General features: G+C 52.2%; 2 protein-coding genes and 1 pseudogene across 2 annotated transcripts in view; 1 reads left to right on the top strand and 2 right to left on the bottom strand.

Moving 5' to 3' along the window:
* The first annotated feature begins 493 nt into the window (after positions 1 to 493).
* coro2ab (coronin 2Ab) lies at positions 494 to 8228 on the top strand. Its single transcript, XM_067261381.1, is given in 18 exon segments — positions 494 to 694; positions 828 to 944; positions 1026 to 1175; positions 2986 to 3159; positions 3317 to 3427; positions 4145 to 4211; positions 4214 to 4254; positions 4319 to 4393; positions 4395 to 4416; positions 4793 to 4905; positions 7057 to 7150; positions 7322 to 7420; positions 7423 to 7458; positions 7461 to 7562; positions 7565 to 7584; positions 7878 to 7930; positions 7932 to 7944; positions 8044 to 8228. Coding segments are annotated over 18 exon segments (1554 nt in total). The 3' UTR covers positions 8110 to 8228.
* Positions 8229 to 8594: 366 nt separating this feature from the next.
* Positions 8595 to 12125, bottom strand: LOC136967553 (acidic leucine-rich nuclear phosphoprotein 32 family member B-like; annotated as a pseudogene).
* Positions 12126 to 14729: 2604 nt separating this feature from the next.
* Positions 14730 to 15260, bottom strand: part of LOC136967519 (endophilin-A1-like) — a 6900-nt gene continuing 6369 nt past the window's right edge. The window contains exon 9 of the mRNA XM_067261336.1: positions 14730 to 15016. Within this exon, the coding sequence (XP_067117437.1) occupies positions 14820 to 15016 (197 nt within the window). The 3' untranslated portion in view covers positions 14730 to 14819. The remainder of the gene's footprint in view (positions 15017 to 15260) is intronic.

Raw genomic sequence — 15260 nt, forward strand, 5'->3', positions numbered from 1 at the left:
CCAGGCGAGGGTAGGACAGGGGCCAGGTGTGGGGGAGGTGAGGGGAGGAGATACGGGGGGGGGGCTGTTGGAGGAGAGCCTTGGGGTCAGGTTCCTGGAGGTCGCTGTCCTCAGAAGAGGTCAGAGGTGATGTGTATTTCCCATACAGCATGATGTCATCTGAATTATTCACAACTGGACGCTACTCTCTCCTGTCCACACACACACACTCATATACACACACACACGCACAGTCCTGTCTTTCAGACTCACGGAACATGAAATTGGATACAGATCTTTACGCACACATGCTATTTCAATTTACCTCTTCATCCTCTCTTCCTCCTTCTCTTCCTCCCCTCCTCCTCCCCTCCTCTCCTCCTCCTCCCCTCCTCCTCCTCCACTTCTCCTCTCTTCCTCCTCCTTCTCCTCTTCCTCCTCCTTCTCCTCTTCCTCCTCTCCTCCTCCTCCTCCTGTCCTCCTCCTTTCCTCCTCCTCTCCTCTCCTACTCCAGATGTCATGGTGTTCTTCCTGTCATGGTTCTAAGTTCCGTCACGTGTTTGGGAAGGCCGCGGGGCGAGACCATGCCTACGACGGTGTGCCCATCACACGCAGTGTCCATGACAACCACTACTGCTCCGTGAACCCGCTCTTCATCGCCGTGGTGACGGAGTGCGCCAGGGGCGGGGCCTTCCTGGTCCTGCCTGTCCATCATGTAACTAACTTCCTGTTATTCAAGGTGGCTGACAGTGTGTGTGTGCATGACAGTATCGCTTGACTTCCTTAGTGAAAGCTATTGAATAATACATGATTTTGACAGTGATCTCCTGATCCCAATACCCCCCCAGAAGGGAAGGGTGCCCCCCCAGCAGCCCAGGGTCTCTGGACACACCTCCAGGGTTCTGGACGTCAAGTGGAACCCCTTCGACGACCTCTGCATCGCATCCTGCTCCGAAGACTGCACCGTCAGTATCTGAGACGGGTGGATGGAGAGAGAGACGGAATGATAAGATAGGTTTACATAGTGTGTGTGTGTGTGTGTGCAGGTGAAGATCTGGGACATCCCGTCTCAAGGAGTACAGCAGAACATCACCGTGGCAAGGAAGACTCTGATGGGTCACTCCAAAAGGGTGGGGCTTATAGAGTGGCATCCAACCGCCAGAGACCTGCTGGTTAGCTCCGCCTACGACTACAAGGTGAGGATCACACACACACACATTTACATTTATTCATTTAGCAGTCGCTTTTATCCAAAGCGACTTCCAAGAGAGAGCTTTACAAAGTGCATAGGCCACTGATTATAACAACGAGATAGCCACAAAACATTGCGAGTAGCCAAAACATGAAGCACACATTGTGAACAACCAAAGTAAGTGCCAAAGGGAAGAACCATAAGAGCATGTAGTTAAACAAGTTACAATTAAACAACATGAACTGCTATAAGTGCAAGTGTACCTGTGGAAAAAACAAGCAACAATAATAAAAACAATATATCACAGCGAGTACAAACAATTTTAAATCAGTTACCACTAACCACAAGAGCAACAAGTCTCTGAGCAAGAGTCATTGTGATCCTTGAGGAAACTAACATCGGGTCAAGCGAACCATTCCTAAGTACCGTTGTACTCCCGGAACAAGTGCGTCTTGAGCCTTTTCTTGAAGGTGGAGAGACAGTCAGTGTCTCTGATGGAGGTGGGGAGTTGATTCCACCACTGGGGGGCCAGACAGGAGAAGAGCTTGTGTTGGGACCGGGCGGTCTTGAGCGGTGGGACCACCAGGCGGTTGTCTGAAGAAGACCGTAGGTGACGGGTGGGGGTGTAAGGCTGCAGGAGAGGACTTATGTAGACGGGTGCAGTCCCGTTCACTGCTCGGAAGGTCAATACCAGGGTCTTGAATCTGATACGGGCCATGATAGGTAGCCAGACACATGACACACACATGAATACACACATGAACACACATTTCATTGTGCCCTCCTCTGCCTCTCCCCTCCCCTCTTCCCCCCTCCCTCCCCTCCCCTCTTCCCCCCTCCCTCCCCACCACTCCTCTCCCCCTCCCTCCCCTCCCCTCTCTCCCCTCTTCCCCCTTCCCTCCCCTCTTCCCCCTCCCTCCCCTCCCCTCTTCCCCCCTCCCTCCCCACCACTCCTCTCCCCTCCCTCCCCTCCCTCCTCTCCCCTCTTCCCCCTTCCCTCCCCACCACTCCTCTCCCCTCCCCTCTCCCCTCCCTCCCCTCCCCTCTCTCCACTCTTCCCCTTCCCTCCCACCACTCCTCTCCCCTCCCCTCTCCCCTCTCTCCCCTCCCTTCCCTCCCCACCACTCCTCTTCCCTCCCCACCACTCCTCTCCCCTCCCCTCTCCCCTCTCTCCCCTCCCTTCCCTCCCCACCACTCCTCTTCCCTCCCCACCCACTCCTCTCCCCTGCCCTCTCCCCTCTCTCCCCTCCTTCCCTCCCCACCACTCCTCTTCCCTCCCCACCACTCCTCTCCCCTCCCCTCTCCCCTCTCTCCCCTCCCTTCCCTCCCCACCACTCCTCTTCCCTCCCCACCACTCCTCTCCCCTCCCCTCTCCCCTCTCTCCCCTCCCTTCCCTCCCCACCACTCCTCTTCCCTCCCCACCACTCTCTCCCCTTGCCCTCTCCCCTCTCTCCCCTCCCTTCCCTCCCCACCACTCCTCTTCCCTCCCCTCCCCTCTCTCCCTGCCCTCTCCCCTCTCTCCCCTCCCTTCCCTCCCCACCACTCCTCTTCCCTCCCCTCCCCTCTCTCCCCTCCCCTCTCTCCCCTCCCCTCTCTCCCCTCCCCTCTCTCCCCTCCCCTCTCTCCCCTCCCCTCCCCTCTCTCCCCTCCCCTCTCTCCCCTCCCCTCCCTTCCCTCCCTTCCCTCCCCACCACTCCTCTCCCCTCCCCTCTCTCCCCTCCCCTCTCTCCCCTCCCCTCTCTCCCCTCCCCTCTCTCCCCTCCCCTCTCTCCCCTCCCCTCTCTCCCCTCCCCTCTCTCCCCTCCCCTCCCCAGGTGATGGTGTGGGACGTGTCCCAGGCCGGCAGGGTGCTCCGGCCGGTGAGGGCAGCTCCAGACCCAGAGCTGCTGCTCTCAGTGAGCCTGAGCAGGGATGGCCGCTGGCTGGCCTGCTGCTGCCGGGACCGCAGGCTCCGGGTCCTGGAGCCCCGCTCTGGACGCATCCTGCAGGTGGGGAACACACACTGAGTGTCTGTGTGTCTGACCTTAGTGTGTGTGTTAGATGTGTGTGTGTGTGTGTGTGTAGGAGTCGGGCAGGGCCTCCCACAGGGCCAGTAAGGTGCTGTATGCAGGAGACCTTAGTGTGTGTGTGTGTGTGTGTGTGTAGGAGTCGGGCAGGGCCTCCCACAGGGCCAGTAAGGTGCTGTATGCAGGAGACCAGCTGGTGTCTACTGGGACCTCCTGCTGGAACCAGAGACAGGTGGCTGTGTGGAACCCGGTGAGTGTGTGTGCGTCTGTCCTGTGTGTGTGTGTGCGTCTGTCCTGTGTGTGTGTGCGTCTGTCCTGTGTGTGTGTGTGCGTCTGTCCTGTGTGTGTGTGCGTCTGTCCTGTGTGTGTGTGTGCGTCTGTCCTGTGTGTGTGTGTGTGTGTGCGTCTGTCCTGTGTGTGTGTGTGCGTCTGTCCTGTGTGTGTGCGTCTGTCCTGTGTGTGTGTGTGTGTGTGTGTGCATCTGTCCTGTGTGTGTGTGTGCATCTGTCCTGTGTGTGTGTGTGTGCGTCTGTCCTGTGTGTGTGTGTGCGTCTGTCCTGTGTGTGTGTGTGTGCGTCTGTCCTGTGTGTGTGTGTGTGCGTCTGTCCTGTGTGTGTGTGTGTGCGTCTGTCCTGTGTGTGTGTGTGTGTGTGACCTCTGTGTGTGTGTGTGTGCGTCTGTCCCTGTGTGTGTGTGTGTGCGTCTGTCCTGTGGGTGTGTGTGACCTCTGTGTGACCTCTGTGTGTGTGTGACCTCTGTGTGACCTCTGTGTGTGTGTGACCTCTGTGTGACCTCTGTGTGTGTGTGTGTGCGTCTGTCCTGTGTTGTGTGTGTGGTTGTGACCTCTGTGTGTGTGTGTGTGTGTGTGTGACCTCTGTGTGTGTGTGTGTGTGTGTGTGTGACCTCTGTGTGTGTGTGTGTGTGTGTGTGTGTGTGTGTGTGTGTGTGTGTGTGTGTGTGTGTGTAGGAGGACCTGTCTGAACCTCTACTGGAGGAGGAACTGGATGGTTCTTCTGGAGTTCTGTTTCCATTCTACGACCCGACACACACATGCTCTACCTGGCCTGGCAAGGTACTGTACACACACACACACACACACTTTACGTGACTGGCAAGAGGACCAATACCTGTACCCCCCCAGGGAGATGGGAACATCAGGTACTATGAGCTGAGCTCAGAGAAGCCCTACCTGCACTACCTGACAGAGTACCGCTCCCTTACTGCCCCAGAGAGGCCTGGGTAGGTCACACACACATATATATACACACACAACACACAGCCCACACACACACATATATATACACACTCACAGCCCACACACACACATATATATACACACACTCACACAGCCCACACACACACATATATATATACACACACACACATATATACACACACTCACAGCCCACACACACACATATATATACACACACACAGCCCACACACATATATACACACACTCACAGCCCACACACACACATATATATACACACACACACACACAGAGCCCACACACACACACACATATATATACACACACACACACATATACACACACACAGTTTACATTACATTTGCTCACCGATCTCATCTGCCTGACCTCTGACCCCTGCAGGGGTCATGCCTAAGCGCGGTCTGGATGTGAGAGCCTGCGAGGTGTTCAGGTTCTACCGCCTCATCACTGAGAAACACCTGGTGGAACCCCTGTCAATTATCGTCCCCCGCAAGGTAAGGGAGGGGGGAGAGAGAGGTAGAGTAACAGTGTGGTCTGTAGCAGGAGGAGAGGGGGGAGAGAGAGGTAGAGTAACAGTGTGATCTGTAGCAGGTGAGGGGGGAGAGAGGTAGAGTAACAGTGTGGTCTGTAGCAGGTGAGGGGGGGGGGAGAGAGAGGTAGAGTAACAGTGTGATCTGTAGCAGGTGAGGGGGAGAGAGGTAGAGTAACAGTGTGTCTGTAGCAGGGGAGGGGGGAGAGAGAGGTAGAGTAACAGTGTGATCTGTAGCAGGTGAGGGGGGGAGAGAGGGTAGAGTAACAGTGTGATCTGTAGCAGGAGGAGAGGGGGGAGAGAGAGGTAGAGTAACAGTGTGGTCTGTAGCAGGAGGAGAGGGGGGAGAGAGAGGTAGAGTAACAGTGTGGTCTGTAGCAGGAGGAGAGGGGGGAGAGAGAGGTAGAGTAACAGTGTGGTCTGTAGCAGGAGGAGAGGGGGGAGAGAGAGGTAGAGTAACAGTGTGGTCTGTAGCAGGAGGAGAGGGGGGACAGTGTGGTCTGTAGCAGGAGGAGAGGGGGGAGAGAGGTAGAGTAACAGTGTGGTCTGTATCAGGAGGAGAGGGGGGAGAGAGGTAGAGTAACAGTGTGATCTGTAGCAGGAGGAGAGGGGGGAGAGAGGTAGAGTAACAGTGTGGTCTGTAGCAGGAGGAGAGGGGGGAGAGAGAGGTAGAGTAACAGTGGGGTCTGTAGCAGGAGGAGAGGGGGGGAGAGAGGTAGAGTAACAGTGTGGTCTGTAGCAGAGGAGAGGGGGGAGAGAGAGGTAGAGTAACAGTGTGGTCTGTAGCAGGGAGGGGGGAGAGAGAGGTAGAGTAACAGTGTGATCTGTAGCAGGTGAGGGGGGAGAGAGGTAGAGTAACAGTGTGGTCTGTAGCAGGGGAGGGGGAGAGAGGTAGAGTAACAGTGTGGTCTGTAGCAGGGGAGGGGGAGAGAGAGTTAGAGTAACAGTGTGATCTGTAGCAGGTGAGGGGGGAGAGAGGTAGAGTAACAGTGTGGTCTGTAGCAGGGGAGGGGGGAGAGAGGTAGAGTAACAGTGTGGTCTGTAGCAGGTGAGGGGGGAGAGAGAGAGTAGAGTAACAGTGTGGTCTGTAGCAGGAGGAGAGGGGGGAGAGAGAGGTAGAGTAACAGTGTGATCTGTAGCAGGAGGAGAGGGGGGAGAGAGAGGTAGAGTAACAGTGTGGTCTGTAGCAGGAGGAGAGGGGGGAGAGAGAGGTAGAGTAACAGTGTGGTCTGTAGCAGGAGGAGAGGGGGGAGAGAGAGGTAGAGTAACAGTGTGGTCTGTAGCAGGAGGAGAGGGGGGAGAGAGGTAGAGTAACAGTGTGGTCTGTAGCAGGAGGAGAGGGGGAGAGAGAGGTAGAGTAACAGTGTGATCTGTAGCAGGTGAGGGGGGGGAGAGGGGTAGAGTAACAGTGTGATCTGTAGCAGGTGAGGGGGGGGAGAGAGGTAGAGTAACAGTGTGGTCTGTAGCAGGAGGAGAGGGGGGAGAGAGGTAGAGTAACAGTGTGATCTGTAGCAGGAGGAGAGGGGGGAGAGAGAGGTAGAGTAACAGTGTGGTCTGTAGCAGGAGGAGAGGGGGGAGAGAGAGGTAGAGTAACAGTGTGGTCTGTAGCAGGAGGAGAGGGGGGGAGAGAGGTAGAGTAACAGTGTGGTCTGTAGCAGGAGGAGAGGGGGGAGAGAGAGGTAGAGTAACAGTGTGGTCTGTAGCAGGAGGAGAGAGGGGAGAGAGAGGTAGAGTAACAGTGTGGTCTGTAGCAGGAGGAGAGGGGGGAGAGAGAGGTAGAGTAACAGTGTGGTCTGTAGCAGGAGGAGAGGGGGGAGAGAGAGGTAGAGTAACAGTGTGATCTGTAGCAGGTGAGGGGGGGGAGAGAGGTAGAGTAACAGTGTGGTCTGTAGCAGGTGAGGGGGGAGAGAGAGGTAGAGTAACAGTGTGGTCTGTAGCAGGGGAGGGGGGAGAGAGAGGTAGAGTAACAGTGTGGTCTGTAGCAGGTGAGGGGGAGAGAGAGGTAGAGTAACAGTGTGGTCTGTAGCAGGTGCAGGGGGAGAGAGAGGTAGAATAACAGTGTGGTCTGTAGCAGGTGAGGGGGGAGAGAGAGGTAGAGTAACAGTGTGGTCTGTAGCAGGTGGGCGTGTTCCAGGAGGACCTGTACCCGATGACAGCAGGAGACCAGGCGGCCATGACAGCACAAGAGTGGCTCTCAGGGGACAACCGAGGTCAGTACCCCCTCAGGGGTCTGAGGTCACCACCACCTCAGGGGTACTGACCTGAAACTTCCATTAGCATTTAGCTAATTTAGTCACGGCTGGTCACTATGAAACGTCACCCTCGTGTTGTGATGCCGTCGTAGTCTCAATATAGCTGTGTTGACCCGCCCACCCGCCCAGGGCCCCTGCTGATGTCCCTGAAGCCTGGGGCTAGAGTAGCCAACCCCTACCCGGAGCGGGCACCCGAGAGGGGGCAGGGCAGGCCCCTGGAGCCGGCCTTCTCCAGGAGCAGCTGGCCTACCAGGACGCCAAGTACCCCAGGACCTGAGCGACCTGTCGGGCTGGCAGCCAGACGAGACCCAGGCTCCGGGCTGGGCCTACCCACAATGCACCCCGCACTGCTGCGAGCCCTCAGAGCAGGCTCGCCCCCGGCTGAGGGAGAGGTGGGGAGGAGGGAGGATGTGTGTGGTACCTGTTGTGTGTGTGTCTGACCCTGTTGTGTGTGTGTCTGACCCTGTTGTGTGTGTCTGACCCTGTTGTGTGTGTGTCTGACCCTGTTGTGTGTCTGATCTTGTTGTATGTGTGTCTGACCCTGTTGTGTTTGTGTCTGACCTTGTTGTATGTGTGTCTGACCCTGTTGTGTGTGTCTGATCTTGTTGTATGTGTGTCTGACCCTGTTGTGTTTGTGTCTGACCCTGTTGTGTGTGTGTCTGACCTTGTTGTATGTGTGGGTCAGCTCTTGCAGGCTTTCTACAGACAGCAGGATGAGATCAGAGACTGCAGGAGCAGCTCACCAGAAACAGGTCAGAACACACACACACACATCACACATACCATACACACATCACACACACATATACACACATCACACACACATACCATACGCTCTCTGTCCCCCCCAGGTGAGGATCACACAGCTGGAACTGGAAGGCAAGAACAACAGGAACAAGATGAGAGCTACCTTCTGAACCAGCCAATCACCAAGCTCCATCATCCTCTGACCCAGCCAATCACGAGGCTCCATCTGGCGTGTCCTCCGACCCAGCCAATCACATACTGTGCTCAGATAACCAGTTTTACCAGTTAAGAGGAAATCAACATGTTATATTTTTGTCTTTCTACAATACCAGTGTATAACAATCTTACAAACTCAACTAAAATATTAACTATTACTATTGAAAATAGACACATTTTCTATGACCACAAAATCAAATTCCTCTCATCTGAAAGCTATAGATTAAAATTGGATTTAATTCTAATGATTCAATTTCCTTGCTTAAAATTTAACCCAATAAAACACGTTAATTTGTTGCAAGTTAACTTTTATCGGTAGTCCACATGAACGTAACTAGAAATCTAGAGTAGCTCATAGAATCATTTAATAAAACTGGGTAAATTCAACCAGGGAAGGTTCCAGACGGTCAGTCTTGGTGAAGGAGAGACAGAACAGAGGAAGGCGGGAGCAAAATGTTAAGATTTTATTTACAAAGTCCATTTTTATATGGTTTTTGTTTTTACTTACGGAAAGTAAAAAAATACAGCCAAGACCAGTCAGTGTAAGTATCAGAGACACACCCACTCTGGCCCCACCCCCTGACCCCCATAAGCCCCACCCCCAGCCTCTACAGGCCCCGCCTCCCCAGTCTCCACTCAGCAGATCAACCTATCTGGAGGCAGGGCGGAGCAAACGCTCACTCACCTCTACAGAGCTGAGATCTGAGAGGAGGGAGGGAGGAGGAGGGAGGGGAGGAGAGAGAGGAGAAGGAGGGAGAGGAGAAGAGAGGAGGGAGAGGAGAAGAGGGAGGAGGAGGAGTGTCCCTCAGGTGACTCCCCCTCCACACACAGGACACACCCACACAGCCCCAACGATACAAAATAAACAACTAAACTAAATTCTCTGAAAAAAAATAGGATTTTTTTTTCTTCCTTCTTCCATTATTTTTTTTGTTTTAGTTTTTTTCTTAATTTTTCTTAAAAGCTCTGTTGGCAAAAAAAATGCCTCCCGTTCCCAGAGTTCATTACAGAGGGGGGTGGGGGTGGCGTCTCCCAGGGCAACACACAGCCAGTCCATGGGGTGGGAGGTTATTATGGGAGGAGCCAGGGCAGGAAAGGGAGGAGCCAGAACAGGATGGAGAAGCCAGCAGGACGGAGGAGGGGGGTTAGGGGTCATCACACTCAATCATCATCATCGTCGTCGTCATCATCATCCTCATCTTCATCTTCAGGGGCCCTCTTCCTCTTCTCTCCCTTGGAGGAGAGTCTTCCTCATCTGGGGGGAGGGGTGTGGGGGGGGGAGGGGTGTGTGTGTGTGTGGGGGGGGGGGGCACAGGTTAGAGACACACCAGGACAAAGTGTGTGTGTGAGACAGAATGTGTGTGAGAGAACAAACCAGGATAGAAAAGGGAGTGTGTGAGTGAGAGTGATTGTACTACCCACCATCGTCATCCTCATCATCGTCTTCATCATCATCATCATCGTCATCCAGCCCTCCGTTCACCTCTCCTTCTGGAGAGGAGCAGCAAAATCAAAACCAACTCTACAAACACACCAACTGCACAAGAAAAGCTGGTTAAAGCAGGAGTGGGTACATCAGTGTGTTACTGGGTCAAATATGACACACACGCGTGTAATGCTGCAGAGTTGCCAGTAGAGGGAACCAGACTTCAGTCAGAACAGGAAACAAACACTCCAAACTTCCTCCTTACCTCACTGTCATCGTCATCATCCTCTTCCTCTGCACCACCCCCTCCTCTTCATCATCCTCCTCTTCCTCATCAAAGTCCTCACTCTCTCCCTCTGTGGGCGGGACAGAGAACACACTGTTAAGACACACCTGGTTCAACACACACACCCACACCCTCCCTGCCCTCATCATACAGCCCTCCTCACACAGCCCTCCTCATCCTCCAGGCCGTCACACACACACCAACAGCCCTCCTCACCCACAGCCCTCCTCACCTACTCCCTCCTCATCCTCCAGGCCGTCTCCCTCGCTGTCTGAGTCGGAGGCCTCACAGTCCTCGATGTCGTACCCGTCCAGGTATGTGAGCTGGGGCAACAGCTTGAAGATGCTCTCCCTGTAGTCCCCCAGGTTGGTCACCTCGCAGTTAAACAGGTCCAGGGACTTCAGCAGGTGTAGCTTCTTCTACAGGGGGCAGAGGTCAGGGGAGCTAGTTAAGCACTAGTATAGTGCGTTACTATAGTTACGGGTTGGTGAATTTATGCTAGTCGAGGGCTAGTGTAGTTATGCTAGTTAAGGCTAGCGTTACCCACCAGGGGCTCCAGTGTGCTGATGTCTTTGAACTTGTTCCCACTAAGGTTGAGGTGAGTCAAGTTGACAGGCGCTCTGCTAGAACCTCCAGACCCCCCGATATCCTGTTATCACTCAGCTCCAACTGGGAGAGAGGAGAGAGAAGAGGGAGGAGAGAAGAGGGGAGGAGAGAGAAGAGGGGAGAGAGAAGAGGGGAGGAGGGTAATATACCAGAGTATAATGAGTAAACACACAATCATGAGTATATCCACATCCTGACCCATTACATTGACTCCATTATCTATCACTACAGTAATGTTCATATATCTACACCGGTCACCTAGCAACATCGCTGATGACGTACGCCACCCCTGAGCTCTACCTGGTGAGTTTCTCTAGTTTGGGGATGTTGGACACGGAGATCAGGCCGACGTTGACCAAGCTGAGAAGCTGCAGGTTCTCAAACTCTTCCGTGATTCCCTCCATCTTCCCTCGTTCGACCGGCAGTTGTCCAGCACCAGCTCGTGAACCTGTGACAAAAAATGATTTTAAAAGTTGACACGCCGGTGTGTGCTCGCTAAACTGTGACATCACTGCACGGGAATCTGCATACAAACACCACAGTTCAAGTACACAATCCCCGCTGTTGTCGATAAACTACTAGGTTTTGTTGTCGGTCGGTTGGAATACTTAGTTTGATCATCTGTGGTTTATTTAGAAGGACCGCGCCGGTAAAACCGTCGGCCGGGGGTTGTTTGTAAACTCCGTAAGCACGTGCTAGCTGACGCGTGTTAGCCAAGGCCGCTCTCACAAGTAACAAGTTACGCTTTGCTGTCGCTGTTTATTCCAACAAGTTACACTTCCACATATACCAATCTAGCGACTCATTCACTTTTCATCTCTCTCTCCCTTCTGTTAAATTTATAAGCCAAATTTTTCACCGAGTCGGTTGATAGCCAGGCTAGCCATCTTGCCGCTCTAGTAACAGCTATGGCGCCATTGCCAGTCATTTGTGCAATGCTCACGCGAGCTAGCTCTGCTACGGCTCTCGCTCTCTCACGCCAGAAGTCTATGGCGGGGAGAAGCTGCACGGGCAGCTAGCTAGCTACCTGGACGACAACACACAGTCATCCAGGGTTCTGAATGTTGGACAGAAAGCAATGCTAGTCTGTAAATTACCTCACAACACCACATCACCGTTTAGAGCAAATAGTCTGAGACCGGAATACCAGGATGCTACAGGCAAAGCGGGTTTCCTAGCTAGCTACGCTAACCAAGACTAGCTAGCTTCTCAACTCGGTTCACTTCATCCAACAAACTGGTCGAATTATGAAGAACATATCAACGAAACAGTCTGACTTAAAAGTTACCAAAAGAGTTGAGCTTAGACACACTTGTAGGCCTATCAGACTTCTTAATGTTAAATTCCAGGTATTAGCTGGGGCCTTTCCAACTGGCTAGCATCGGTGTTTTATTCGCCTCACATGTGGTCGCCATGACTTTCCTACATTGATTCGCTCGCTAAAGTTTGATGTCGCAGCCTTCCAGCCAAACCATACTCACATCTGACGGTGTCCGGTTCCTCAGTTCTAAATGAATTCTCTTTTTCATGTCCATTTTCGTCTCTTCTCTCGTACCGTGTTGAACTTTCGTCTTCTTGTGGTTCAGCGTCGCTGTTGCGTTGGCGCAGCGGAGAGAGGCTGTGACCGTGTGTGTGTAGCAGAAGGGGCTGGAATCTGGGTCAGCGACCGTGTTTTGTAAAACGGAGGGAAAGGAGGTTGAACCAAAAACGGACAACTGCGCCCCCGCTGGCGGTCGCACTATTCACCGAGTAACATCCGGCCTACGATATAAATCATTTAAAAAACACATTGATTTAGTTATTTGGTAGACATTTTAATCTGAAGCGACTTAAAAAGTAGGAGTTGGTATCAGTGACAGCGCACGCGGCTGCTGTGCCATCAAACATATAGTGTTTATTTGAATAAGTCACATAGTAGTCGTATTCTCACATCAAGTAGTAAGACATGTCATCTTTTTGTATTTCCAAACACAGGAAACAGGAATACAGCATGTTTAATATTGGTAAACATCAATCCCTCCATCTTGCATGTAGCATGATACTTTACTATGCCACCATCATTACTCAGTTACATAAATAGATAAATAAATTAATAAATACATAACAACACTGGGAGAGGTTCACACCTGAGCACACAAGTGGGAGGAGTCAGTAAGTGGGCGGGGCCAGGTGGTAACACAGGGAATCAACAGCATCTGTACAACCAATCACCGAGGTCGGAGGTCGCCGAGGCAACTAGTCATATCAGGGTGACGTCGCCATGGCAGCAAAACCCTTGAAATTTCGTGTACACGTCCCCTTGTACTTATTGACCCCCAGGAAAAGTTATTACTATTGTCGTTTTATTGCCAACGTATTGGTTTGTCATTGATTATTATTTATTACTGACAGATGGTGCTTCAGATGTCTGGTAACCATCCTGAGCTTGTGTTTCTGATAACCTCTCATCTCAAATCTAGTGTCTTAAAGGTCCCATGACATGCCACGCCTTTGAGAAAATGAAAGCTGAAACGCTCGGTTTTGAAAATCTTCTCCTTCATAGGAGGAAAATCTTCTCCTTCCTTCGTCGTCATAAGAGGGAAGGTTACCTCCCCTTTCTCTGTTTTGCCCGCACAGAGAATTTGGCCCACCAATGAGAAAATGAGCTACGACCGTGCGAGTGCGATATTGTTTTTTCCTTGGGAGACATCATGGCTTGCCTCTCTCCTCCTCATAGCATTTAAAGCTACAGACACAGAAACAGCACATCCTGAGGAAAGCTCATTGTGGGACTGCTTGTAGTGGCTGTAATTCTGCACCAAGGCTGAATTTCGGGAAAGAGACTTCAGATACAGTATTAGGGGACCACTAAGGCTTATATAAAAGCATCCAAAAACAGCATGTCATGGGATCTTTAAGATTTGTGTTTCTGAAAACGTCTCATCTCAAATCTAGTGCCTTAAGATTTGTGTTTCTGATAACTAGTGATCTAGTAGATGCACACACACACACATGCACAGTGTTACATTAGCCGAATGTAATATCTGTAAACTTATATTCATATATATATATATATATATACTGTATATATATATCAAATACCTTAAAAGTTGCTGATAAAGTTGTTGTGCCACACAGGTGTATTAGTGTTTGACAGTAGAAGGTAGGTCACATGACCACACGATCAATATTATAAACTAGGTCACATGACCACACGATCAATATTATAAACTAGGTCACATGACCACACAATCATAAATATAAACTAGGTCACATGACCACACGATCATATAAACTCCTGTTTCCAACGTTCACAGAGGAGGGCTGTGCTCCCGTACCACAAGCCGTGGGTCAGGAATCGAACCCGGGGTCACAGACCACTGAGCTAAAGGCTGCTGGTCTCAGATAGGGTCCTCCAACCACCTCTTCTACAGCTACAATGCCTATAGAATGGACAGGGGTTCAAATCCCCAGGTGGGCCCAGTTTGGTAAGACAAGGGTGGATTCTCTGGGGGGTACAGTGTGACACAAGGGTGGATTCTCTCTCAGGGTCAGGCCTAATATGTACATGTTAATACATCTTCCCTTTATAGTACACTTCCTCTGTCCTCTACTACAACAACAACAACCGCCATTGGCTGGCTCCAGCATGCAGGACCATGACAGCACTTCCTGGTTTAACCTCAGAGACAGAACATCGGCTTGGACTGATGTTCCACGGCAAACAGATCACAGAGCCTGTTTATACTAGTGCCCTGGTAGACAGACAGGCTGGCTGGCAGATAGACAGGCAGACAGGCAGGCTGGTAGATGGTAGAAAGACAGGCTGGTTGGCAGATATACACAAGACAGATAGACTGGCAGACAGGCTGGCTGGCAGACAGACAGGCAGATAGACAGGAAAGTGATCTGCTGGTTATAAGATAACAATGTACTTTACACTGATCATGGACCCTGTCTGAAGATACACATATGTAGGCACTCTCTTTCACACACACACACACACACACACACACACACACAGTCAGCACGGTGTCCACATCCTATCGGCTCACGGTATGAGAGCAGCAGTCGGCTACACTGACCCACAACCACGGGGCTACGATACATCATCCTCCTCTCATCCCTCTCATCCCTCTCTCCGAATCCTCCTTCCCCTCTCTCCCTCACTCTCTGTCTTCTAATTTCTATCTATCTCTCTCCCCCTCTCTCTCTCTCTCTCTCTCTCTCTCTCTCTCTCTCTCTCTCTCTCTCTCACCAGTGGGGTTCCTGCAGTCTTTCGTTTGTGAAAAGCATTTTTACACAGAGAATGGGGTGTGGCTAGACCAGGTAGGGGGGTGTGGCCCCCATGGCAGAGGAGGCAGGGCCTAATGAGGAAGTGGAACCAGGATGTCCACGTAGTTCATGGGGAAGAAACCTGATTGGCCATGCAGCATGCCCTCGTACCAGTTGTCGTCGATCTGATTGGTCAGGGTGATGATGTTACCCTCTTTGAAGCCCAGCTCTCCCTCGTTCTCCGGCTCAAAGTCATAGAGGGCTCTACAGCAGGGCTGGTCTAGGGGGGCTGGGGGGAGGAGAGGGGAGGGGAAGATGGGGGAGGAGAGGAGAGAGAGAGGTGAGGGAGGGGGAGGAGAGAGAGAGAGGAATTACAAAGACAGTTCTCTGTACATTTACATTTAGTCATTTAGCAGACGCTCTTATCCAGAGCGACTTACAGTAAGTACAGGGACATTCCCCCCGGGGCTAGTAGGGTGAAGTGCCTTGCACGGCCGGGAATCGAACCAGCAACCTTCTGAGTAATAGCCCGA

This window comes from Osmerus mordax, chromosome 23, assembly GCF_038355195.1.
Source record: "Osmerus mordax isolate fOsmMor3 chromosome 23, fOsmMor3.pri, whole genome shotgun sequence".
Taxonomy (NCBI): Eukaryota; Metazoa; Chordata; class Actinopteri; order Osmeriformes; family Osmeridae; genus Osmerus; species Osmerus mordax.